General features: G+C 39.2%; 2 protein-coding genes across 2 annotated transcripts in view; one reads left to right on the top strand and one right to left on the bottom strand.

Annotated features, from left to right (window-relative positions):
* Positions 1–2,516: 2,516 nt before the first annotated feature.
* neil1 (nei-like DNA glycosylase 1) lies at positions 2,517–26,219 on the top strand. The gene is made up of 10 exons (XM_051920637.1): positions 2,517–2,625; positions 9,209–9,660; positions 16,107–16,226; positions 18,614–18,725; positions 19,792–19,882; positions 21,695–21,819; positions 23,443–23,470; positions 23,693–23,751; positions 23,986–24,163; positions 25,921–26,219. The coding sequence occupies exons 2-10, from the start codon at positions 9,209–9,211 to the stop codon at positions 25,971–25,973; spliced, it is 1,218 nt and encodes a 405-aa protein (XP_051776597.1). The 5' UTR covers positions 2,517–2,625; the 3' UTR covers positions 25,974–26,219.
* The window catches only part of man2c1 (mannosidase, alpha, class 2C, member 1), a 47,509-nt gene continuing 47,220 nt past the window's right edge, over positions 26,207–26,495 (bottom strand). Inside the window, exon 26 of the mRNA XM_028823415.2 lies at positions 26,207–26,495. Coding sequence (XP_028679248.1) covers positions 26,378–26,495 — 118 coding nt within the window. The 3' untranslated portion in view covers positions 26,207–26,377.

Here is a 26,495-nt window from a genome sequence, read left to right as displayed (position 1 = left end):
AATTTGTCATGGAATGTATTTTTGTTACTTATTAATGTAAATATCTATTTTAGTGACACTTCGCAGCCACACTTGATAACACGGCTAGCTGTAAAAGGTGCAGTACAGTCAAGCCAATGCCAGCTACTGTCTGATTCTGAATAAGTAATAATGATCTTTGGAGTTTGTAGCTATCAAATTAGCTATACTGAGGAAATGAAATCGCCGAACGTCTCGGGGTTCATGTGTCAGAGTGTTATTGCAGACATAATTTATTTTTATTTAAGCTACACTGTGGACGGGGCAGTCTGTTAGAGACGACACGTCAAGAGTCCATTTCTGGTTAAAATGCAGGCTCCTGCGCCCCTGCCCTGGACAAGCGAGTTTAGAAAATGGATGGAATTTGAGTACTTGGCTGGGCTTCTCTACCAACCTCTGCTGTTACACATTTCAATGACATATTAATTACTTTACTGCATTTCTATATAATTGAGTTGTTGTGATTTCTTAGTTTCAAGGATACGAGATTGACTTGCCTTGACACTTCTTTATTTCTCATGTTGAACACGCATAGGCACACCATTACGCAACTCCTAATATAATGTAGTTATCAATTTTAGTGACGCTGCACACAGCATGAAATATGCATTGAAGTGAAAGCTGCCAGTCTCACTCCTCAGAACTGGGAGTGTGGGCTCTACAGTAGGCCCTGGCTGGTCCTGTGTTTTGATTGGTGAATTGTCACCATGGTGACTTCACACGTGCCCGGGAGCTGCAGGATTACTAAGGCAAGTAAAGCGCAGGCTCAGAGTTGTGAGTGCATCTGTGATGGACACGAGTGCAAAAAGAGAACAAATGTTGGCCTGAATTTCTGCACGAACGAGTCTGAGGAGTCCACATCAGACGTGCGGTAGCCCTTAATGGCCAAAGATGTATGTGCTCTCCACCGACGACGCTACTGGGACTGACTAGTTAATAACTAAAACTGGCACCCTTGCTGGTTCCCCAAACCAGTTTCTTTAATGCGATATTTTTTTAAGGATAACATGGTAGCACAGTTGCAGTACCAAGTTTGTGTGTCTCTATGAGGAGTTTGTATATTTTCGCTACATCCATGCTGGTTTCCTCCTACGTTTGTGAGACGGGCACATTATGTTACCTGGTATCTTTTTATTTTTTTTATTTTTTTGAATGTCAGTGAGTGCCCTGCAGTGGGCTGCTGCTGGTCCAGAACTGTTTCTTTCCACCTTGTGCCCAGTACTCAACTCGGAAATTCTCTTCCCTCTCGTATATTCAATAACGCATTTTAAAACTACCCTCAAAACTTATCTTTTCAAACTGGCATACCAATTGTGAATTTTACACTATGTTACTGCCAGTTATCTTTGTTTGTCTATTTATTTTCTTTCTTCAGTGAAATGATACACTCAATGACAAAAATAATTTTATTGTACTAATTGTCTTAATAATTTCTGAAAACATTTCACTCATTCCTCTCTCAATCTCTCTCACACACACACACAATACGGTTACTTAAATATATACATGATAGGATCTAAAATCCATGAAACACAACTGTCTCACATAGCTTTTTCCGTGTTGTTGCCACTCTGTATTCAGTCTTGCAATATGGTGCAGCCTTAGTTTGTGGAAGACAGACACAACTAAAGACATGAGCATAAAATGATGGTTGTCAATTTCAAACTGTGTTTCCTCAATGAGCTCCTTGAGAAAAACACACATCTCAGCCCGAACAAACTGATTGATCAAAGATACACTGACAGCTTGCCCTAATGTCGACTGTCAGATAACATGCTCAGCTACTTTGACTACCTTGACTGTACCCTCAGAAGGAATCATCAGACCTCCTTTGTTTTTTAATGTGAGCAAGTGGTAGCTTTGATCATATGATGCCAGTACAGTATCTGTTACCAAACTAGCACGGCACACATCACAGGACAGCTTTCTCAAAATCCCATCTAAGGGCTACCTCCCACTGCTTCCTGAGGTGGATTTCTTTGGGAAACTTTCAAAGTTTGAGAAATGTTAACAGCTAACAACAATCTACATAGTTAGTGACTAAATACATTTAGCCAAAACGTTGTTTGGGGGCTCACTTGAGCACATAAATGCATAGCTTTGCTACCTTAGCCTGGCGTAGCTAATGTTAAGATTATAAAACGGGATTTTCTAATGGCTAAATATAACCAGAACAATTGTTCAGCTTTACCTATGAAATGTAATCCCCGTGATCTGGTTTGGAGCGTATAGCGGTTTGTACAATCCCAAGCAGCACATACGTGAGGCATCTTTATCCATTACTTCACTTCATAGCAGTGACACTCGCAATATGGCGGCGACGTTGACGTACGATGCTGCTGGTCATGCGGCGTCTAGTAATTCTGTGTCTATGGACCAGACAGTCAAAAGCAAAACTCTAATATGTGATTGGCCGAAGAAAATATGAATAGCAAAAATATAAGAAGTGATTGGCTGAAATTGGAAACGATGTCCCTATTCCCCGCCCACCTTTCCTCCAATCGGCAGCGATATCTACTTGTAAACAGAGCGCTCGAGTCTGAAGTCACTTGCCGTGAGTCGAGTTCTTCCGACACTGAAGACCCTGTAAACTCTCTACTTTTTCAGGTACTGTAATGAGATGAACTGTCCCGGGGTTGCTGTCCCCGGAAAAGTCCACATTCTTCATATTCGTACAGGTTTTATACAAGAGGCAATTTAGGCGGTCGTGTTGTATAATCCGCTGGTTCATTACACGCTGAGCTGTCGTGTCGTGGTCAACTGTGCGGAGCTCAGCGGTCAGGTTAATTCAGGTGTCTTTTGTCAACAGACGAAATTGCTTTCCTGTTATTAACAGAACAGTATGTTGCCAAAACCTGCCTGTCATGTGTTGTTGACTCCGGAAGGTCTAAAGATCAACATTTGGACAAGAAAAAACAACATATATTCCGGCCGTCGGTATAACATGATACACGAAGGTAAACAACACAGTGCCGCCGTACGGCCTCAAAGGCTCGACTGCAATTTTGGGCGCCGTAGCTTTTGTGGAGATTGCATGTTCTCCCCGTGCGTATGTGGGCCTTACAGCTCTCCGTACGTGTCGAGTAAGTGGTTACTTTATGGGACAGAGTGGTGTGATTGAGTATTTGCAGAGATGTGTTCAGTTGTGGGTAGGTAGTTTAATTATTTTTGTTTATTTAGCTGATGCCTTTATCCAAATTGACTTACAACATTTGATATACGATTGGTTACATTTGGGGTGTTTTTCTAATTGGAGCACAGCAGGTGAAGTGACTTACTCAGGGTCACACAGTCAGGTAGCGGGAACTGAACCCACAACCTCAGGGTTTGAAGTCCAGACCCTTAACCATTATGCCAGACTGCTTGAACAGGAAGTTGCCCCACAATTGTGCCCGATTTTGTGCCATCTTCTCCACTCTAGAACACTGGTCTTCAAAAAACAAACAAACAATTAAATAGGTCATTCCCCTGAAAAATTGTAGGTCTTCTTTGCAGATCTGGAGGTGCTGAATTTAATTCTAGCAACAGAATTGTATAAGATGAAGGCGTAAATTGAAAAAAACACTATTTTAGGTAAAATAGGTAATCTGTTTTTAAAATGAATTATTTAGACTTGAAACCATTCTAAATTGCACATATTCATTTTACATATAATTACTTCTTACAAAAAGTAGTCACTTGGTAGTTTTTTTTCCTAAGGTTAGTTTTACCCCCCCACGGGTCTTCCTGGATCTTGCAATATTGTTCACATATTGTCATTTTTTTTTTCTCCCAGTATTTATTTCAGCATTTCTTGCACCGAGTTGCACTCTGCACTTTGTATGTACAGTATATACAGTATTTACATTCTCTGTCTCCTGTATTTGAGGTGTGTGATTAACTGTTATGCATATGTCGATGATGTAACTTGGAGAGTCACCAGAACTGGAGTCAAATTCCTTATGTATGTATACTTGGCCAGTAAATCTGATTCTGATAATCTTCTGAAGGGGTTTCACGGTGGCTGCTGGCATTGACTCATTTTACTTTGACTTAGAACATCTCTCAATTTGAACAAAGTCCTGGTGGAGCCTCTGTCATGTTCATCAGAGACCACTCCTGTGTTCTTGGTGTGGGGGGGAATCCAAATGAAACTGTAAGAGTAGGAAGAGAGAAGCTCCTTGAAGTTTTCTGCCTTTGTATTCCAAAGGCCGTGTATTCTTTCCTCATCTGCTAACCTTTTATGGATCAAACTGATCTTGCTCATTTCTGTATAAAACATTTAAACAACCATTTTTTCTCTTCCAAACAGTAAGTTATCTTTCTGACCTTCCAAATATAAAATCCAGGCTATTTTGAAGAAATAATAGGAGAGAAGAAAATACTTATGTCATAAAACAACTATTGGTTGAGAAATAGCCTCATTGGGCCGTCCTCCTGGCAGCACTTCTTTTTCTTCTTTCTGCTGCTCCCGTTAGGGGTTGCCACAGCAGATCATCATCTTCCATATCTTTCTGTCCTCTGCATCTTGTTCTGTTACACCCATCACCTGCATGTCCTCTCTCACCACATCCATAAACCTCTTAGGCCTTCCTCGTTTCCTCTTGCCTGGCAGCTCTATCCTTAGCATACTTCTCCCAATATACCCAGCATCTCTCCTCTGCACATGTCCAAACCAATGCAATCTCACCTCTCTGACTTTGTCTCCCAACCGTCCAACTTGAGCAGCACTTGGTGTACCTAAAATCCTGGACATCAACCTCTGGCTACAAGTTTATCATAAAGGGAGCAGTAAGCCAGGCATTACTTAACAGATCTTCCTGATGTCACCTTAACAGTGTGGAGGACCCTAGATTTGCACTCTGTGTTCTTTCTGACTGTCCTCCAGCCATGTTGATGACCTAGTAGTAGTTAACTCCCAAGCACCATCCGTTATTTTGACGCATGGTACACCAGTCTGGTGGTGGTTTAATGACACTGACTACAGTTTCTATGGTATAGTAACAGCCGCTATAGTCACAATGAAGCGAAAGAGGTGCTGTTTTTACATGATATACTTTATTAATCCCTGAGGAGACATTGTCTTGTCACATGACCTTTGGAGGTCAGAGCACAGGGTCAGCCATTGTACACCACCCCTGGAGCAATTTGCAAGTTAAGGACTCAATGGAGTAGGAGTCATTCTGGCAGTAATGGGATTTGAACCAGCAACCTTCCCAATATCAGCACAGATCCTTAGCCTTACAGCCACCACTCCACCCAATACCTGTGCTTGTGAGATCCAGCTAGCCAACTAATTGGTGACGTACCTCATTTTACAATAAATATTAGTTACTGAAGGTGTTTAAATGGTTTAGTAATACATGGGAAGAAAAGTCTATTTCTGCCTTGCTAGTTTTTTCCAAGCAGCTTAAAGCAGGCAGTCCTTTGAACATTCTAGGCAATCTGTGTCTTCTTTTCCTTTTTAAGTGAATTTAAATTAAAATAATATAATAATTATAATTTGTTCACTAAAAAAAAGTCTGGCTGCTTTTGTTCATAGCTGTATCTGTGGGAATGTGATTCCAAAAAGACTCGCAACTCTGATAAGCACATAACGTAAGAACACTGCACTGGCACTCAAGGTCCATCTATTCATCTGTACATACTCAAGTGTCAACAGGTAATAGCAGGTGGCGCACGAAAAACCAAACCATCTCCGACTGCAGTGTCGACGTACATTTCTTAGCCCGTACACGAAACAAAAGATATGCAATACAAAAATCCAATTGCAATTGTTTGAAGGAGCCACGTGCAATAAAATATACATTTTTCCTTATCGTCGTCCTTTAGTTCTTGGACACAAGTCATTCTGTACGGCTTCATTTGTAGTGAATGCAACACGTGTTGACAGGACCTGCATGAAACTTTCGGTGATTGTGCCAATTTACATGTCGATTTCCTAGGGCTTCTGGCCATCCGTTCCTGAATATCTGTTATGACCGCAGGTGTACGAACAGACAGGGCCCGATTCTTTTTGCAGTTTGCAACTGACCCAGTCTTACGCCACTTCTTCACCAACTCATGAATACTGCTCTTTGCGGGTAGGTTTACGCCAGGAAACTTCTGTGTGAAAATGTCCCGCGTTTCCTTAAAAGAACCGGTAGACGCATACGCATCCACTATTCTATTATTCACACTATTTTTTTTTTTTTTTTTACCAGCATTTTTTATTACTCTTTAATTTAATATTTTTTTGCTGCTGGAATATGTGAATTTCCCCCTGGGATTAATAAAGTATCTATCTATCTATCTATCTATCTATCTATCTATCTATCTATCTATCTATTCCAATCCTCTGTTGCAGAGAATACATCTTCCGGATCTCTTTCACGCACGTCTGTACCCACTGGCTCACAGCTTCCTTACTAATGCACAGCTGAGGCTGCTGACCCTGTCGTGACAACGAGGCTCTGCGACGGCACCCGCTTGTATAATAGCTCGAGCCAGCCGGTCAAAGATGGTTCGGTTCTTCGTGTGCCTCCCTGTATTAAATGTTCACATTTTTAGGCTTTACTGTAGAAAGAAGTGTGGTTCAGTAACATTTATTTAATATAGTAACTTTTTATAGGGAATAATACTACAAAGTGCCTTGTAACTATAAATCCATAGTAGAGCTGATAGAGCAGTAGTAGTACTAGAACATACCAGAACAGGTGAAGCAACTTGATACAATACATTTTATTTTTGTATAGCCCAAAATCACACAAGAATTGCCGCAATGGGCTTTAACAGGCCTTGCCTCTTGACAGCCCTCCCAGCCTTGACTCTCTAAGAAGACCAGGAAAAACTTCCAAAAAAAACCTTGTATGGAAAAAATGGAAGAAACCTTAGGAAAGGCGGTTCAAAGAGAGTGGGTGTCCAAAAGAACACCAGCAATATAATACAATACACAGAACAGAACACAAGTAATCCTAAATACAGTGTAAATATACAGTCATATAAAAAAGTTTTGGGAACCCCTCTTAATTCTTTGGATTTTTGTTTATCATTGGCTGAGCTTTCAAAGTAGCAACTTCCTTTTAATATATGACATGCCTTATGGAAACAGTAGTATTTCAGAAGTGACATTAAGTTTATTGGATTAACAGAAAATATGCGATATGCATCATAACAAAATTAGACAGGTGCATAAATTTAGTCACCCCAACAGAGATATTACATCAAAACTTAGTTGAGCCTCCTTTTGCAAATTTAACAGCCTCTAGACGCCTCCTATAGTCTTTGATGAGTGTCTGGATTCTGGATGGAGGTATTTTTGACCATTCTTTCATACAAAATCTCTCCAGTTCAGTTCAATTTGATGGCTGCTGAGCATGGACAGCCTGCTTCAAATCATCCCCTAGATTTTCGATATTCAAGTCAGGGGACTGTGACGGCCATTCCAGAACATTGTACTTCTCCCTCTGCATGAATGCCTTTGTAGATTTTGAACTGTGTTTTGGGTCATCGTCTTGTTGGAATATCCAACCCCTGCGTAACTTCAACTTTGTGACTGATGCTTGAACATTATCCTGAAGAATTTGTTGATACTGGGTTGAATTCATCCAACCCTCGACTTTAACAAGGGCCCCAGTCCTTGAACTAGCCACACAGCCCCACAGCATGATGGGACCTCCACCAAATTTGACAGTAGGTAGCAGGTGTTTTTCTTCCGCCATGCAAAGCGCTTTTTGTTATAACCAAATAATTCAATTTTTGTCTCATCAGCCCAAAGCACTTTGTTCCACAATGAATCTGGCTTGTCTAAATGAGCATTTGCATACAACAAGCGACTCTGTTTGTGGCGTGAGTGCAGAAAGGGCTTCTTTCTCATCACCCTGCCATTCAGATGTTCTTTGTGCAAATTGCTCTGAATTGTAGAACAATGTACAGATATACCATCTGCAGCAAGATATTCTTGCAGGTCTTTGGAGGTGATCTGTGGGTTGTCTGTCACCATTCTCACAATCCTGCCCATATGTCACTCCTGTATTTTTCTTGGCCTGCCAGACCTGCTGGGTTTAACAGCAACTGTGCCTGTGGCCTTCCATTTCCTGATTCCATTCCTTACAGTTGAAACTGACAGTTTAAACCTCTGAGATAGCTTTTTGTAGCCTTTCCCTAAACCAGGAGACTGAACAATCTTTGTTTTCAGATCTTTTGAGAGTTGCTTTGAGGATCCCATGCTGTCACTCTTCAGAGGAGAGTCAAAGGGAAGCACAACTTGCAATTGACCACCTTAAATACCTTTTCTCATGATTGGACACACCTGTCTATGAAGCTCAAGGCTTAATGAGCTAATCCAACCAATTTGGTGTTGCAAGTAATCATTGAGCAGTGACAGGCATTCAAATCAGCAAAATTACAAGGGGACCCAAATTTTTGCACAGCCAGTTATTCACATTTGATTTAATTTCATACAACTAAATACTGCTTCACTAAAAATCTTTGTTCGGAAAACACCCCAGTACTTGGATGTTCCTAGGAAATGAAAGACATACCACTGTTATCTTTTTTGTTGAAAGTCGAGTAAATTATTATGCAGGTTGAGAGGGGTTCCCAAACTTTTTCATATGACTGTATTACAAGTACGGAGCAGAATTGAGCAGTAGATAATATCACATAATATGATTTGGTTGAGGCTAACACTCTGAGTCCAAGGCAGGAACTGAACTGGCACTCTGATGGGTTAGTCTGCAGTTCTTTGGCCACTACACCACAATGCTAATTTTTTAAAGTGGATTAGGAATCAGAGTGGCAGATATTGGCCATTTTTTGGTGGATTCGGTTACAAAGTATGTTATCTGAAACTTACTCTAGCACTTGGGTCTCAGTTGCTTTAATACGTGGGATCACAACTCCCATTATGACATCTGCCAGTTTTATTGTTTAACATGCTAATACAAAAAAAAAAACACTGATATGGTAATTGTGAATGCAATTTAAACTTGATTCAACAATGTTGACATCCATACCAAGTTCCCCTGGTCCTTCCATTCTGAGGCCATCCCGTACCCTTGACATACACTAAAGCTTGAGTCAGAGTTTTTCTTGTTAGCATTCTTCACAACACTGCTAGGGATGTTATACAAAAGAAATTCAGTGTTTGTAGGCTTTATGCGTTTTAGTGGTTTTTAAGAATTTCTTTTTTTAAACAGTTGTGACCTGAGGTTGTACTTTTATTTCAGAGATGCCAGAAGGACCTGAACTGCACCTGGCAAGTCAGTTTGTGAACCATTTTTGTGCTGGAGTGGTATTCTCTGGAAAGGTGGAAAAGTCAGATGTCTCCAAAAATGTGGAGGTCCCCTTTGCTTGTGACAGTTATTCTATTACTGCTTGCTCTCGGGGGAAAGAAGTTCGGCTAAGGCTGACACCTATTAAAGAAGAGGAATCCAATGAGATGAAACCTACAGATGCCAGTCAGCCAATGGATATCATCTTTCGGTTTGGGATGTCAGGATTTTTCAGGTTTACATCTGAAAATGAAATACTCAAACATTCCCATTTGCTTTTCTATACCAAAGAAAAACCCCGAAGAGTGCTAAGCTTCGTTGATATCAGACGCTTTGGAAGCTGGGAGCCCAATGGAAGCTGGCAGGCAGACAGAGGGCCGTGCGTTATGTTTGAGTATCCAGAATTTCGGTAAGATCCATCAAGCAATCTTTAGCATAGAAAGAAGCTTATAGGAAACAAATACAGTGCCTTGTGAAAGCATTCATCCTCCAAGGTCTTTGTGGTGTTTTGTCTCGTTACAACCTAGAATTAAAATGGGTTTTTGGGGGTTAGCACCATTTGATTTACACAAAACAACGACCACTTTAGAGGTGCAAAATACTATATTTTTTGTGACTTAAGCAATAATTAAGTAAAAAAAGCAGAAATCATAATTGTGCATAGGCATTCATGTTCCAAAGTCAATACTTGGTAGAGCCACCTTTTGTTGAAATTCCAGCTGCAAGTCTCTTGTTGTATTCCTGTATTGCCTTAGCACATGCAGCCACTGGGATGTTCACCCATTCCTCAAGGCAAAACTGCTGCACCTCTTTCAAGTTTGATGGGTGTTGCTGGTGTACAGAAATCTCTCAGATTCCAAGCTGGATTGAGTTTGAGGCTTTGAATAAGCCATTCCATGACATTTTAATGTTTCCCTTTAAATCACTCCAGTGTAGCTTTAGCAGTATATTTAGGGTCATTGTCCTGCTGGAAACCGGGAAGACAGAAACAGGTGTTCCTTATGAATTGCCCCGTATTTAGTGTCATCTTTCTTTTAATCCTGACCAGTTTTCCTGTCCCTGCCGATGAAAAACATCCCCACAGCATGAGAGGGCCATCGCTGTGCTGCACTGTGAGAATGGTGCTCTCGGGGTGATGGGAAGTGTTTGGCATTGCCCATGATGGCCAAAAAGTTAAATTTTAGTCTCATCTGACCAGAGAACCTTTTTTCCATGTGTTTGGGGAGACCACCACATGCTGTTGGTCAAACTTGAAACATTTTTTTTATTTTTGTTTTTTTCCTTTAAGTAATGTCTTTTTTTTTGTCCACTCTTCCACAAAGCCCCACTCTATGGAGTATATGGCTTAAAGTGGTCCTGTGGAGAGATACGCCCATCTCTGCTCTGGATCTCTGCAACTCCTTCAGTGTTATCCTTGTTGTCTTTGTTGCATCTCTGATTAATGCCCTCCTTGTTCAGTCTGTGAGTTTTGGTGGGCGGCCTTCTCTTGTCAGTTTTGTAGTGGTTTGATATACAGTCCATTTTTTTATAATGGATTTAAGTTTGCTGGGTGGCATATTCAAAGTTTGGGAACTTTTTTTAGAACCCATCCCTGACCTGTTTAGAGTGCTCCTTGATCTTTCTGTTGCTTGCTTAGTAGTGTTGCAGGGTCAGGGGCCTTTCAGAAGAGGTTTGTTTATACAGACATCATGTGACAGGTCATGTGACACTTTGATTGCTCATAGGTGGACCCTCATCAACTACTGTGACTTGTGTTGGTCCAGATCTTTTTTAGGTGTTTCATAGAAAAGGGGATGGATACCTATGCACACAGAACATTTCAGTTTTAGTTGTGTTTTTATATATATATATATATATATATATATATACACACTAGCAAAATACCTGCGCATCGCAGCGGAGAAGTAGTGTGTTAAAGAAGTTATGAAAAAGGAAACATTTTAAAAATAACATAAGATGATTGTCAATGTCATTGTCGTAGGCTTATTTTAGTATTGAGAGTGAATTTGAAGATTGTAACGAAAAGGCAGAAGTCACCAGCAAGAAGATGTGAAGGAAGGCGAATAATAACAGGCTTGATGCGGTGGAGTAGAGAAGAAGGGAGCAGTGAGCACGACAAAGAGCGGAGGAAAGTAAGGAAGCGACTGAAGAGGCACATGAGCATGGGATGTTGTTAATGTATATAGGCAGGAAGCCAACCACATGATAGGTGCACGGACAGCAGGTATGCGGAAAATGGAAGGGGGACAGGGGGTGGCTCTTGTGCATCTCTGCCGTGAAATAAATCATCTGTTAACATATATAAGGAATGAAACCGCCAAAAGGAGAGGTCCGTTCCGAAAGTTCCTTACGGCATAATCGTAAGAACTGCCAAAAAGAAGACATTATTTTCGAAAGTTCGTTACAGGGCACAGCGCGAAATGAAACATACTTAACGTTTGTACAGTAAGTACCGTGTAAAGGATGAGCATGGGACTTTTGGGCTTCCTACGTATATTGGAAGTCACAGAAATAGCGAGGAGGGGTTTCCCCTATCTATATATACAGTTTAGGGGGTACACCCGTTTCCCCCCTTGGGTGTTGCAGTAGGACATGAAACATACCTAACTTTTGTAAGTACACTGCAAGGAATGAGCACGCGAAATTTCAGCCTCCCAACTTTATGGAAATTGGGAGAATTAGTGATGAGTCAGTGAGGGCATTGCCTTGTATATGTATAGACTAGCAAAATACCCGCGCTTCGCAGCGGAGAAGTAGTGTGTTAAAGAGGTTATGAAAAAAAAAGGAAACATTTTAAAAATAACGTAACATGATTGTCAATGTAATTGTGTTGTCATTGTTATGAGTGTTGCTGTGTTTTATATATATAAAATACACACACACACATATAAACATATATATACATATACATATACACATATATATACATATCTACATATATATATATATATCTACATATATATATATATATCTACATATATATATATATATATACATATACACATCCACATATCAACATATATATATATATATACACATATATACACACACACACGCTTTATGGGTGATGATTGTTTTACTCTTTTTATCTTTATTTTATTTTATTGTAGAATCAACTCCTATCTGCGCACAGCAGGGCAGCCGTGGGCGGATGCGTATGGTGTATTCACTCCATGTTATCGTGCATTGCGCTGTCAGTGGTATTTTGATAAAAGAATTTGAACAACATATAAGAAGCGTATAAATTATTAAACAGTAAAACATTAACATTTAAGAAGTAAAGTTACATTAAGTACTACTGCAGTGCCTTCGGGTATACCTCATTTTTTGTTTGCCCATTACATGCTTAAATGTATACATTTTTTGGTGCACCTACCCGAGAACACGCGACATATAATCGAGCGTGGGAGAAGCATGGATTTTAAACACGCGTTGAGTTCATCTGCTGGTCTCCCTCATGGAATAACTGGTAATGTTTGACTAAAATCTACAGCGAGTAAAACGACATTAGCTCCTATTTTTTTTTTTACGATCTCTGAGATCTTGCTTTTTTCGGTTCAAGGCTTCATAAGCTCTTTTATGTTGTATGGTGTACTTATCCCAAACCATCATCTTTGAATGTTGCAAGACTTTCACCTTGTATGTAGATCGGGGTAATTACATTCATTGCATTCCTAGTCTGAATCACAATCTGATTGTATGGGTGGTTACCTGGCACTGTAGGGTTGCCACCCGTCCTTTAAAATATGGAATCGTGCCGCGTTTGAGAATGAAATTGCGCGTCCCGTTTTGAATCAATACTGGACGGGATTTATCCCGTATTTTTTTTATCATTTTTTTTTTAAAGCAGCGTCTCATGCAAATCATCCCACACGCATTTTATGAAGATGCCTCCTTTCCTACTTTTGATTGGGTAATACTTGATGTCATCGTTAGTTTGATTGGTGTTTTTAACTGTCCAGTGAGGAGGGCGTGTCTTTTAAGTAGAGTCTGCAAAGTGTTGGCACTGAGATGTGGCATCAGCGCCATAGTTGAAGCCCCTAACGTTGCGGTCAGCAAGTCGGCTAACATCCGCCATGTGCCGTCTTTCAGTTGCGAGAAGCAGATCATAGAATGGTTGAAACTGTTGCCCCTAACGTTGCGCCACGGCGTGTGGTTCATTTATACCTCGTGTCTTCTCATTAAACTTTTATCTTGCGAATATGTTATTGCAATCCGCAGCAGGAGCGTTTCTATAAACTTAATTTAAACTTACGTTTTACACCGTGCTTTGTTTCCCTTATGAACATGCTTGTATGCTTAACTCGCTCTGTTCTCAATTGTTTAATTAATTTTTTGCTCTTCGCTGTTTGCGGCTGTTCCTCCATTTCCCCCTACTTCGTTCTTTTATCTCGCGAATATGTTATTGCAATCCTTAACGGGAGCGTTTCAATAAACTGATTGAAAATAGTTTTGCATTTACCTTTTTAGTAAAAGGCGAGCTTTTAAGCCTGAGAAATCACCCCGTAAATGCACACGTTTAATTGGACATGTGTTAATATGTATGGTTACACAGTATTAAAAGACAGTGAACAACGTCAGTTACCTTTCTTCCCGCGTTTGATAAAAGGTGAGCTTTTAAGCCTGAGAAATCACCCCGTAAATGCACACGTTTAATTGCACATGTGTTAATATGTATGCTTACACAGTATTAAAAGACAGTCAAAAATTAACGTAATTTACCTTCGTTCCCGCGTGTGACTCGTGCTGTAAATGTCTTCCTTGTTTTTAGTTCACGTGATTACGTAGGAGGCGTGATGACGCGATACGTGACTCCGCCTCCTCCATTACAGTGTATGGACAAAAAATATGTTCCAGTTATGACCATTACGCTTTGAATTTCGAAATGAAACCTGCCTAACTTTTGTAAGTAAGCTGTAAGGAATGAGCCTGCCAAATTTCAGCCTTCCACCTACACGGGAAGTTGGAGAATTAGTGATGAGTGAGTCAGTCAGTCAGTAAATGAGTGAGTGAGTGAGTCAGTGAGGGCTTTGCCTTTTATTATTATAGATATATATGGTATGTTATTTTCATTTGACTTCAACAATTTGGACTGTACTGTTAAGTCCGTTACATAAAATCCAAGTGAAAATCCATTTTAATTCCAGACTGTAATGCGACAAAACAGGACAAAGACCGTGGTGGATGAGTACCTTCACAAGGCACTGTATTTATTTAATGTAAAAGAATTTAAAAAACCAAATCACATAATTCAGTTCTCAATTAACAAGGTCTTATTGTGAATTCATTAGTTTACTGGCCTATTTTATTAGCCAGAATGTATTTTGTGACAAGTAAATTTATGAGAGCTAATGTAGATATCTTTTTATAAGTGTTTATTTATTTTCAAGCTCACGTAATCCAGCTATAGGGTCCAACGGACCCCACATCTGTCCCAGCAGCATCAAACACACCATAGACCAGTCATTTGTACCCCAAAATATGGAGTCAATTTGGTATCAATTGATTATGTAATATCTGTACGTATTTGAGAAGTTGCAGGAAAACTGGAGCTCCCAGAAAAAAAAACAAAAGTTAACAAAGAATTCAAACTGATGTCCCCTGGAGTTGTGAGGCTGCAGTGTCCCAACATAAACTTTTTTGTTGTTGTTAGATAAGAAAGCTCTGGCAGTTTGAAGGAAATGGTGGGGTGTGATGTGATAAACTGTTTGCACACTATTTCCCCTGTAAAAATGAATTCATTCAGTATCTGCAGGGGGTGAGCTGTGAACCCTCTCAATTCTTCAACTGTCAAAAATGAAGCGGGTTTTCGCATAAGAAATGAAGCTTTGGGCTGGCAGTGTGCTTCAGCTTTCTTCTGATCTCATTTCCTCTTTTTGTTTTGGTGTTAATGCTGCAGCTGCACCTGCAGATTATGTAAATCATATGTGCTCTTACAACGGACTTTTCATATTTAAAAAAAAAAAAAAAAAAAAAAAATTAGAACAGCTTGAAGGGTGCAATAAACAATGTTGATTTTCAACTAGAATTCTTACTTCTTTTAGTACGATTGCATTACAGGAATCTGCAGTGTTCAGCAGTAGAGCACCTGTTCACACAAATCAAACTTCTGTTACATTTTCCAAATGTACAATAGAAAAAAAGCATTGTCGTGGTTGATATTCTGTTCAATGGATGTACACATTTTATGAATCCTTGGACACATCTTGACAGTCTGACATGTCTGTGTCTGTGATATACACAACGTGTAATCAAATGTGGCACAATTATTATTACCTGGAAATGCGTTTACCTCTCGTACATGTTTAGCTATCACTATGACCAAGTTCTACTAAAGCAACTGTGTACAGTTTGTTTTTTTGTGTAATTTTTTTTTTGTTTGTTTGTTTGTTTTTTTTTTGGCCATTATTGAGCATTAGAACAAATCATCATTACCACTTGGCGATATCACTGCCAGTCTGCTGCATTTAATGAGACGTTTGGCCACTTTACTCTTTCAAGTGAGCACAGATGTGTTGCTAATGAGGGAGATCAGTGTGTGGAGCCACTCTGAATGAATTGCAGAATCACAATTTAAGACCACCCTAGATATGTCTCTGACCCTTGTTTACTATATTGTGGCAAGCGATTTTGTGGGAGGAGAAAATACTTTGCTTAGTTATATTTATAAAGCTTGCGGTAAGATTATGCAGTAGTGTCAAAGCCACATTTTGCTTCTCAGGGGATTTCTTACCATTTCTTACTAATGACAGTTGTGTGCAAAGTCTAAAGCTGCTGCCTTACATCAAAAGCCCTTTTTACCCTCTTTGTGTGCCACATTTTCTTTTACTCTTTTTCTCATTTTTCACTTTGCAGATCAAACGTGTTGGCAAACCTGTCTGACAAAGCCTTTGACAAGCCCATATGTGAAGTTCTGCTGAATCAGAAATATTTTAATGGAATTGGAAACTACCTGCGAGCAGAAATACTGTACAGGTACACATGAAACTTGGAAAAACACACACACACACACACACAGAGCTACATGAGTACCTTTGTCTTTCTTTTTAAAAGTAATTTCCATTTGTTATTATTAAAGCAGAAAGTTAATGTCAAGTAAGAATGAGCAAGAATGGAAACCAAGAAAGTAGTAGTAATAACGAACATATTTATTAGTGAATTATAGAAAAAGTAAATAGATTTTTTTTGTGGAAGATTATGTTTTTCCAGATAAAATGGAAGACTCAAAGAGTAATGAATGACATGTTGCAGGTCTCAATATGTCATCATCTATTTTAAACATTCTTTTTCCTTGAATATCCAGTGTGTTCATTTTCTAAACCTGCTTTTTCTTAATCAGGGTCATACAACATTCAAGTCTCTACCAATACCAAGGTAGAATTAGTCATGTATGGGATTCAAGTCTTTGACAGAGCACATTTAACACTTGGACAGGCACACAAACATAAAACCGTGCGACCTCCACACAAAAGGGCATGTCAGCCAGGATATAAAGCAGCTGGTAAACTTGACAAGGCAACAGCACTATTTCTTGTGCCATCGATAAATTATAGTACTTGCAACACTTTTAAAAATTTAGATAGATAGACAGGAGAGAGAGACAGACTTATTATTGTCCCCAAGGGGAAATTAGAACTTTACAGAAGCTTGAGTAATAACATATAAATGAAATATAAATAATAAAACAAACAATCCCCTAAGCACACATAAGAACTTGTGGCTTGGTTACTAGAGACCCACTGCAGTCAATAACGTGGCAGTAAGGTGGTCAGACCCTGTGACCAGAGATTACATTTCTTCTCCCTTTCTCTGCAAGTTGTAAAATTGCTTGGCATGTGGGGAAGAATAATTTTAGGGTAACAGAGCATTCATCTTAAAGAAATAGCATAAAGGGGTAATAACTGTCAGAAATCAGATAAAGGTCAAGTGAACAACAAAATGGACTGAAAGATGACTAAGAAATGAGCAGATGTCCTGTAAAGAACCAGAATGGACAGTTGTTACATGCACAGAAATTCCAAGGGTGGTAGCTCATCTCAAAAGGTATAAGAAGAACCAGAATATAATATAATAGACTTCTATTTTGTATAAGTCATTTGGGTGTAAACCAACAAACCAGCCAGAGTAAATGTATGCTTTGATTGACACTGTATGTAAGTTCAATAGTTTATAAAATGAACTTCTATTCTTTGTTTCTCTGATCATTCTGAAGAATGCTCCCTCTAAAGCATTTTGCCAAGGAGTAATTAAAAGATACAATGAACAGCTCTTCTCCTGCCTGATAACTGATTTGTCCTGTTAGAGGATGTTTCTTTCTTTAATAAGATGTTAAATTTCTACCACACATGAGAACAGATAATTATCCTCAAATACCATAGTTTTGATACCTCCAAACCAAGTGACATGAGAAGTTAAGTTAGTCAGGGTAATCATTTAATATGGCAGAACTAAAAGCACAGCTGTTAAACAAGAGTTTTGGTGCATTCAACACATCAAATAAAATGTTTTTCTCTTCACTATTGCATTGAAGCACAAAAAAAATCAAGATTTTACTTTAGTGCTTAATCTACTATTCATTGTTTTCTAAATCTTACACTAGATCCACGGGATCAGAAGGCTGCTGTGCAGTTTATGTGTGTTCCTTCTATATACAGTACAGTCTAATTCATTATGTAACATGTGATGTTAGATTCATTTTCTCCATTTCATTACAAGGGCGGCACACTGGTGTGAGTGTGTGTTTGCCCTGCAATGGACTGGCGTCCTGTTCAGGGTTTGTTCCTGCCTTGCACTCTGCCAGTTGGCAGAGGCTCCAGCACATCCCCACAACCCTGGTCTGGATTAAGTGAGTTAGAAAATGACATGAAATTTTATTACAATAATGTTTATGTTCTGTGGAAGATATGATATGTACTCAACAATAAATAGGAACAAAATTTTATACCAAGTCCATCCATTTATCCATTTTACAACACGCTATATCCTAACACAGGGTCACGGGGGTCTGCTGGAGCCAATCCCAGCCAACACAGGGCACAAGGCAGGAACAAATCACGGGCAGAGCGCGACTGCCCACCGCAGGGCACGCGCGCACACACACACCAAGCACACACTAGGGACAATTTAGGATCGACAATGCACCTAACCTGCATGTCTTTGGACTGTGGGAGGAAACCCATGCAGACACAGGGAGAACATGCAAACTCCTCGCAGCAAGGACCCGGGAAGCGAACCCAGGTCTCCTAACTGCGAGGCAACAGCGCTACCACTGTGCCACCATGCTGCCCTCATTCTGGAGTCTACTCGGTAAATTCACTGTCTGTGAATTGTTGCATGATATAATCTTTCTCTTTTAATGACAGGGTGAAGATTCCCCCTTTTGTTAAAGCAAGGACAGTCTTGGACAACCTGTTACCAAAAAGCAAGGCAAATGTGGAAGTCAAAGCAGAAGATAACCAGTGCCAAACACCTGAGGTAACAGATGTTTGCTCTACCTCAGTCATCCCTGCCACATCATTTGGGCTAGCGTAGAGTTAAGGGACATGTGGTCATTTTATTTTTTTGTCTTCTTCTTTGAAGTAATGGGATTGGCCCTTTTTGATAAGAGCACAGGCGTCATCGCAGACTAGTTGTTCAGTGCCTGGCTTGAGTTGCCAAGAGAAGAATGCAACATGCAGACCAGGAGTCTTTGTTCTGCTTGTCCACTTCAGGCTTTTCATTCCTTGTCAGGTAAATGTGGATAGCTGCCTATGGAAAAGTCCTCTGTAGCTCAGTGGAAACCCTGATGGCAGTAGACTGAAAATATTATGCAGTAGATCAAATAACCATAAACTTTGCTTGAAAATGTCCACATTGAGTCAAAAGCTTGTATAAATGTAGCTGTAAGATGTTATTACATTATTTGTACATGTGTCTCATTGAGGATACATAAGATGGTGCAATATAAAGTAAACAGAATAGATTACAAATAGAGTATGTTTTTCATTTAATGTTTAATTATCAGTAGTAGACACAGTCTCACAGCGTGTTTTAAAGTGGCCAAGTTATCCTGGTAAGATACGGTTGTTCAGATCCAGAAAGTGTAAGGAAAACATTGTCTGCAGGCTTATTGCGTGTATTCCCACCAACGCACCTCTTTTGCCCACCGTTCTTTAGCAAAAGGCTACATTTGGGTGACAAACTGTATTTATGCTCCAGGTACTTATAGGCTGCAGTCCTAAACCTGTCACATTTTAGCACACAGCGCTCTTGGCCTGTCAAGTTTTCTTCTGAATCCCTTTATTTAGTCAATTAGGCTGAATAGAAACCTGGAAATAGCCAAGATAGATACTTACACTTTGGGACAAATAAAGTATTTATGTGCCAAAATATCCTGAATGGATTGAGTACATTCTGTTTTGTGCCAAAACATGACATTTTGAAGGACAAAATAAACTTCAAATGTAGGCTGCTTTATCTAGCAGTGAAAGAAACCACATATAACAATGTATGAAATGATTCTTATTTTTCTGGTCTGAATCTTTAACGGTTCCTTTTGCAGATAACTTTGAGCAAGAAAATCAAGCAGAAAAAGGAGCGCCCTGACATACTTGACCTCTGTCACTTTGTGCCTTTGGAAGTTGTTAAAATGGGTAAATGCAAGCTAAATAATTTAACGGACTGTAGGGACTCCTGAATATTATTACTAAATGTTTACACAATTTCTAAATTCCAAGATTTTAGTTTCAACTACTGAGATTCCATTCAGTTCTTTTTTTCTGGTAGCGCTCTTCTCGGAGTTCTTTGCCTTCTGTAATCCACGTCTATCATCACTCATTATAGCCAGGTCAGTTTTTTTAATCAGAGTAGTAAGGAAGGTATACAGCTTCAGGCATAGCCAGTTGCTTGTTAATTTAATCAAACATTTCTGAAACAAACAACACATAGAATCTTTTTATAAAAAGAAGAAACGTTGCTGGTTATTTCTTGTGCCCCGTTTCTATAGGCTTGTTTTATATTGTGTTGCACAAATGGATTTCCAGCCATTCTTTAAATGTCAAGTTTGTTGTTTGCATTTGGTGGTGATGGAGATGGGCTGCTGCCTCATGGATCATCCTGCATGTCTTTTTTTTCCCCCACTTTGAACAAATGAGGGTGAACTAACAGGTACACTGTCAATGTTTTGCCTGTCTTGTGTCCACACAAAGACACAATAACCAATATTCGTAGGTTTCTGTATACGTTGATTAAACAAAAAGTAATTTTGAATGAAAAAAAGGAGAATTCATAATTGACTGTGATACAAAATCAGAAAACTACTGAAGAATAACAATGGGAGAAAATTCTTAGCTCAAGGCTGGCAGTGCGGTTGGAATTTAAAAACTGCTTGCCACTATTGTAAGAGAAAACCGTTTTTATACTGTGGGTTTCCTACTACAGTTCTCATGATTTCCAGAAATTACCTGGGGGTGACTGCACTTCAAACCCTCTAAGCCTTCGTTACACGCTGACTTTTCTCAATCATTACATGAATTATGCCAGTGAATATTTGGATGAATGAAGTAATAGGAGGTGTATAGTGTACTGTGAACATTGTTGCCCAAACAACAGCTCGACATTATTATTTATATTCTAACACAGTAAGCATTTTTTTAGGAGATCAAGCATTAAGTTCTTCAGTCAGTGCTTTGTTTCCTGAGTAAGGTGAATGTGAAATGAAGATATCGCTTTGAGTAGTAAAAGAAGCAATATATAAATGTAAAGAATTATTATTATTACTATTTTTTCTTCTATACCTAGACTAGTAGGTGGCCATATTAGACAGTGCATGCAATTAAGTTAAAACTAAAGAAACATTACCTAAATTATCAGGAATTCTGCTACTCATGAAAGACTTCAAAGCAAAACAATTAAGAGAAACAAAATACAATGACAAATAGAATTCAGGGATTACATGAAGGTATTTAACACGGACGCCTAGAGAAGTGCAGTTTTCATTATGTTTCGGCCACATCGATATAACTTGTGATGGCCATTTCAGTGACAGATGCCAAAAAGGCACTACATTTAGAATTATCAGTCTCTCTTTTATATAATACTTTGTTGCAGTGAGCACACTGTCCAAATAATATAAAGTACAAGTGAGGGTGGAAATCTGCTGCTAATCCACTGCATGTGTACAGTGCATAGTGAATTAGTTTGCTTATTCACAATAATATTGCAGATAAATTATTTTCCCTTTATTTGGTGCAGCACTGAATTTTATGCTCCCCATTAACAAATTGACAATTTTACAACATGTACATGGAGATTAACATAAATAGGCATGCAAGTAGGGTTACTGTATTGTTTATGTTGGCATATTTACTAAAAAAAAAAAGTTACTTGTAATTATGTTGCACAAACCCACATGTCTGAGACAGTATGGAGAGCTCCACTTCAAGGTTTTTGTATTTCTATTTCAGGAGGCAAAGGCTATGACCCAGAACAATCCAATGACTACTCTTCTTTCAAAGGCTGGCTGCAGTGTTACTGTGTTCCAGGAATGAAGTCCATGCGTGATCATAATGGAAGAACCATCTGGTTTCAGGTTTAAAGAGACAAAGAAAGCTACTTTTTAGAGTTAGAATAACAGAGAAATTGAATTTTGATTAACTTGAAGGAAATGATTGAGGAAGGTGAAATATTTGTTTTAAAAAGGCACCGCCATTTCCATTCATCAAGTATCAATGAGTGCTTAGGCAGACTTAGGCAATGTTGCTAATCAGCATGTGCCAACTAAAATACATTATACTTAGGGTTAGGGTTAGGTCTATTGGTTAAGGTCTATCGGCACTCTTTCATATGATGGCATGAAACACAATCAATTATATACAATACAATGATGCAAATGTTGTTTACAAAGAGGCCTGTCCTAGATATACGCTTAACTTGGTGTATAATGCAAGGTTGTGAAGTAATTGAATCATCCATGTGATGAAATGAGACGACTCTACTGAATTCCTGAGAAACTAAATTACTAAACTTCCGAGACATGCAGCTGAACCAGAAACCTCGAGAACCTATAAGAAGAATCTGGATGAGATATTGAGACAGCTCTGCTCTCCGCTAAACACTCAGACTTCATGGACTGAATGGTCTCCTCTCGTTTGTCAGATTTCTTACGTTCTTATGTGTGGTCGTAGGGGAAATTTGCTTGTATGTTAACAAAGTAATTTATTAAAGAAATACTAATGGAAAGAACAGTCCTGGACTGTGCTGTCAGGCTGGGAAGCATGTTGTATTTGGTAGTATTAACAATGCAGCGTTTGATAGAACTGAAATATGTAGATAAAACTGCTGCAATAAAACTGAAGGTTTAGTTTCCAAAAGCAAGGCTTGCTCATTTAATCCTTTTATCAAATATATGCAGGAGCAGGTCTGATTAATAATGACAACTTTTTGTTAATGCTTAGTCATAGCAATGTAAAAGCATACATCCATCCATTTTCCAACCCGCTGAATCCGAACACAGGGTCACGGGGGTCTGCTGGAGCCAATCCCAGCCAACACAGGGCACACTGGGCAGGGTGCCAACCCACCGCAGGACACACACAAACACACCACGCACACACTAGGGCCAATTTAGAATCGCCAGTCCACCTAACCTGCATGTCTTTGGACTGTGGGAGGAAACCGGAGCGCCCGGAGGAAACCCACGCAGACACGGGGAGAACATGCAAACTCCACGCAGGGAGGACCCGGGAAGCGAACCCGAGTCTCCTAACTACGAGGCAGCAGCACTACCACTGCGCCACCGTGCTGCCCTTAAAAACATACAGTCAGGTATATTTTAATAAATATAACCAATCTAATTCCTCATATGGTTATCCTGTACTTATTTAACAGTAAAATAGAGTGAATATTAGAAGGTAAAGAGCAGAACTTGACAATACCAACTAAAATACCTAAAAATATGACAGAGGGCAGAACACATCAAATGAGTGTCCATTCATCCTTCTTTCTTGATTGTGTTACAACACAAAAGATGAAAACAGCTACTACTAGGGAATCGTCAGAGAGCTGTGCCTAGACATTTCTAAATGCTGGCAGCTTACTAAGAAAAAAGAACCAGCAGACCTTTTATTAATATTGACTAAGGACTAACTGAAAACATCTCTTTTCACTTCAAAAGTCTTGTCATATTTGCCAATTAACTGTTTTGTTTTTACAGGGAGATCCTGGACCTATGACTCCTAAAGGTCTGTTTTTTATGTCATGTTCTGTCCTTCTAATCATTCAAACTAGTGTGATGCTGAGGTGTCACCCACTGCACGATTTCCCTCGGGTCCTAATTTGGGATCCTCGAGGGGTTTCCTCATGTGGTGGGTGCGGCAACACATTGTAACAGCGCATGCTCACAACCTCTCACTCTAATCTCAATGTACTGAACAATTTAACTTTTTTTTTAAAATATTTTTTAGGCTTGAAGTCTCGCAGAAAGAAAACCAATAAGCAAAATGTAGAAGATAGTGATGAAAAGGTGAGATTTTTCCCCAGTATGTTTTGTATCTTGTTGTGTGACTGTAATTTGGTTAAGAGAATCGCATGAAACATTGAAGTTCAGGTAAAGTCTGGCTAGTAACTGTTTAAGCAGTCGACGTTGTGCAAGGTTAAAATCAGAATTCTTAACATTTTACCAATAACTAAAACATACATCCCATTTTAATGTTTTATCTATTTCTGACTGTTTCAGTTTTCTTTTTGACTTTCATAGCCAATTGTAGAAAAAGAGGAAAAGAAGCCTAAAAGAAAAAAAGGGAAAGATACCGAGCATGAGAAAGATGAGGCTACTGAAAACAGCACTCTGGCTTCTGAGGAGTACGAGTCTAAAACACTGCATACGGACAAAAAAAGAACTGAACTTGAAAATGAGGCTGCTGCTGTGGAGAAAGGTAGGTTTATTCTTTAAACCAAATGTTGCTTTCTTACTACTGTAAAAAGCTTACATGGAATCAATGGTGGGAATTGCAGGGAACACCAAGATCTCGTTATCACAGTCCTGCATCAAAACATAATATTAAAAGTCAATTCTGAAATAGATTCACATTTATTTTTTCCTTTTTGTTTCGATGTAGTATTAAAATCATATCCCTGTGCACAAAATGGCAGGGACACTGTAAAAATGGTGCCATCTTTTGAAAGTGACATAAAACCGAGGTGCCGATTCTCTGTGGTCATAAAAAAAAAATCCCTTGGCATCCTTTGTAAAAAGTAGGGTGTACCCCAGTGTCCTGGCTAAATTGCCCGTCATGACATCGTCCATTCTGGCCCCCTAGTCATCTCCTGATTCTGTCTCTCACCCCTTCACAACTTAATTGTTAATGTGTGCCAGGTGTACTGGTGCAGAAAATGCCTGCCATCACGTCATCCAGGTGAGTGCTGCACATTGGTGGGATTTGAAGTGGCATCCCACTGTCTATGTAAAACATATTGGGGGGGGGTTTGCAAAAGTGTCATATAAATCTATCTAAATTTGATTTGATTTGCATGTAAAAGCAGAATAAACAAAGTTCTTACAGGACATGGATTAACAATGTGGCCAAACGAGATTTCAGGGTTTGTTCCTTATACAGCACAATGCGTTTTGTTATGCAAGTACCAATAAAATGCAATCTTTCTACATGAACATAGATGGCGCCATAACAAACTGCAGTATCATACTGTATCTTGGGAATGGCCACTTGATTCTGTACGTACAAGTAGCAAGTCTAGTATGGTGACTAACGTCCTTCTCTTCCGGACGTTTGTTTATTTGTAACAACACTTAGATAATCCTGGGTGTTTTGTTAGAGGTTTTTCTGTGGGGTTTACTTTGCATTTTAGAAAATGCTATCTCACGTATCAATACTTTCTTACCACTAAGCTTCAAAAAATGGATATTGTGATTTACAGCAGCTTTGTAGAACATGTCATTCTGATTGGTTGCATCTCAGCAAATTCAGAACTTCTGATTCAAAACTAGCGTGGCCAGTGCAGCATGAAAGTAGTCTTGTGATATGTGCATAAAAATGTTTACCATTGCTTTAGTGTAAATACCAGACAAGACTGGAGAGCCTCACTGCTACTTTTTGTGGTTAAAACATACAGAACAAAAAAATGCCTACATAGGACAATTAGTGGAAAGTGAACGTTTGCTAATTCACTTGCAGTGAAGTTGGGAGTCTGCTGTCATGTTGAGGACAGATGCTCACACTACAAGTAGATTCATCTTAACGGAGTAGGAGTTAAATCTTTCACCATGGGAGACTGATTATACCATCTCACTACAATTGCCAGCTTGGAGAGTAGAAGTGTAATTCACAATGGAGACAGAAATGTTAACGTTACACGCTGAAGTGCACACATTTCTTTGACACAATGAATCGTCAAGGCATTTCAGTGCGGTGATACTTGCGCGCTGTTGATACAAAGGTTTATATTGCAGCACTTGTTTTTCTGTCTCCATGTCAAAAAGCAGGACGGTCAGTTTTTGCTCTGGAGGTTTTTATTTTCTACTTACTGAACAACTTATGAATCAAAATGCCAAATTTAGCATAAAAGTGGTCTTTCCCAGCCATCATAATTAAAGCTTCTTTTAAAAGACTTTCCTCCTCCACCCTCTGTGACGGGAATGCATGGTGAATTGACTCTGCTGTTTGTTTTCTTTTAGGATCAAGAAAAATGAATCTTAGGAGCAGAAAAGTGAAGTCAAAGCCTAGCTGATGTTTGAAAAGCGGATTATAGTTTTTAAAATGAATACAATATATATTGCACAATAGCACTATATATATTGTGCTTTTATTTTTATACTATTTCCAAAAACACTTTTTAAAATAAAAAATATATATTAGCTGTTTTTAATGGATTCTAGTTTTAAAAATATGTTACAAAAGAACCCAAACTATAACTTAAAAGCTGTTTCTTTACATAAAAGAAAAGGCATTCCAATTAAATGTTTTCTCTGATAAATGACTAATGTTTATTTGGTAACTTCTGAAACAATGAAAGACATTCAAAGATATAAAAAAGTGTCGCCTTACTTCATTAAGGTCTATCAAAATAACTGAAAGGCACAGCAGCACAAGGAAGGTCTGGTGCTTCAGAAGTCTGGAAGAGACGCCTCTGGTTCACTGAAGGACGAGTAGAAGACTGGTGATCTGGAATGGCCTGAAGGTCAAGGAGAACTCCGATGCTGGGGCGCTTGCTACAGGGTGACTTGTATCAGGGCGCTCAAGAAGATCACAG

Source organism: Erpetoichthys calabaricus, chromosome 17 (genome assembly GCF_900747795.2).
Source record: "Erpetoichthys calabaricus chromosome 17, fErpCal1.3, whole genome shotgun sequence".
In the NCBI taxonomy this organism is placed as follows: domain Eukaryota; kingdom Metazoa; phylum Chordata; class Cladistia; order Polypteriformes; family Polypteridae; genus Erpetoichthys; species Erpetoichthys calabaricus.
The sequence above is the reverse complement of the archived record's forward strand: the minus strand, read 5'-3'. Positions and strand labels throughout refer to the sequence as shown.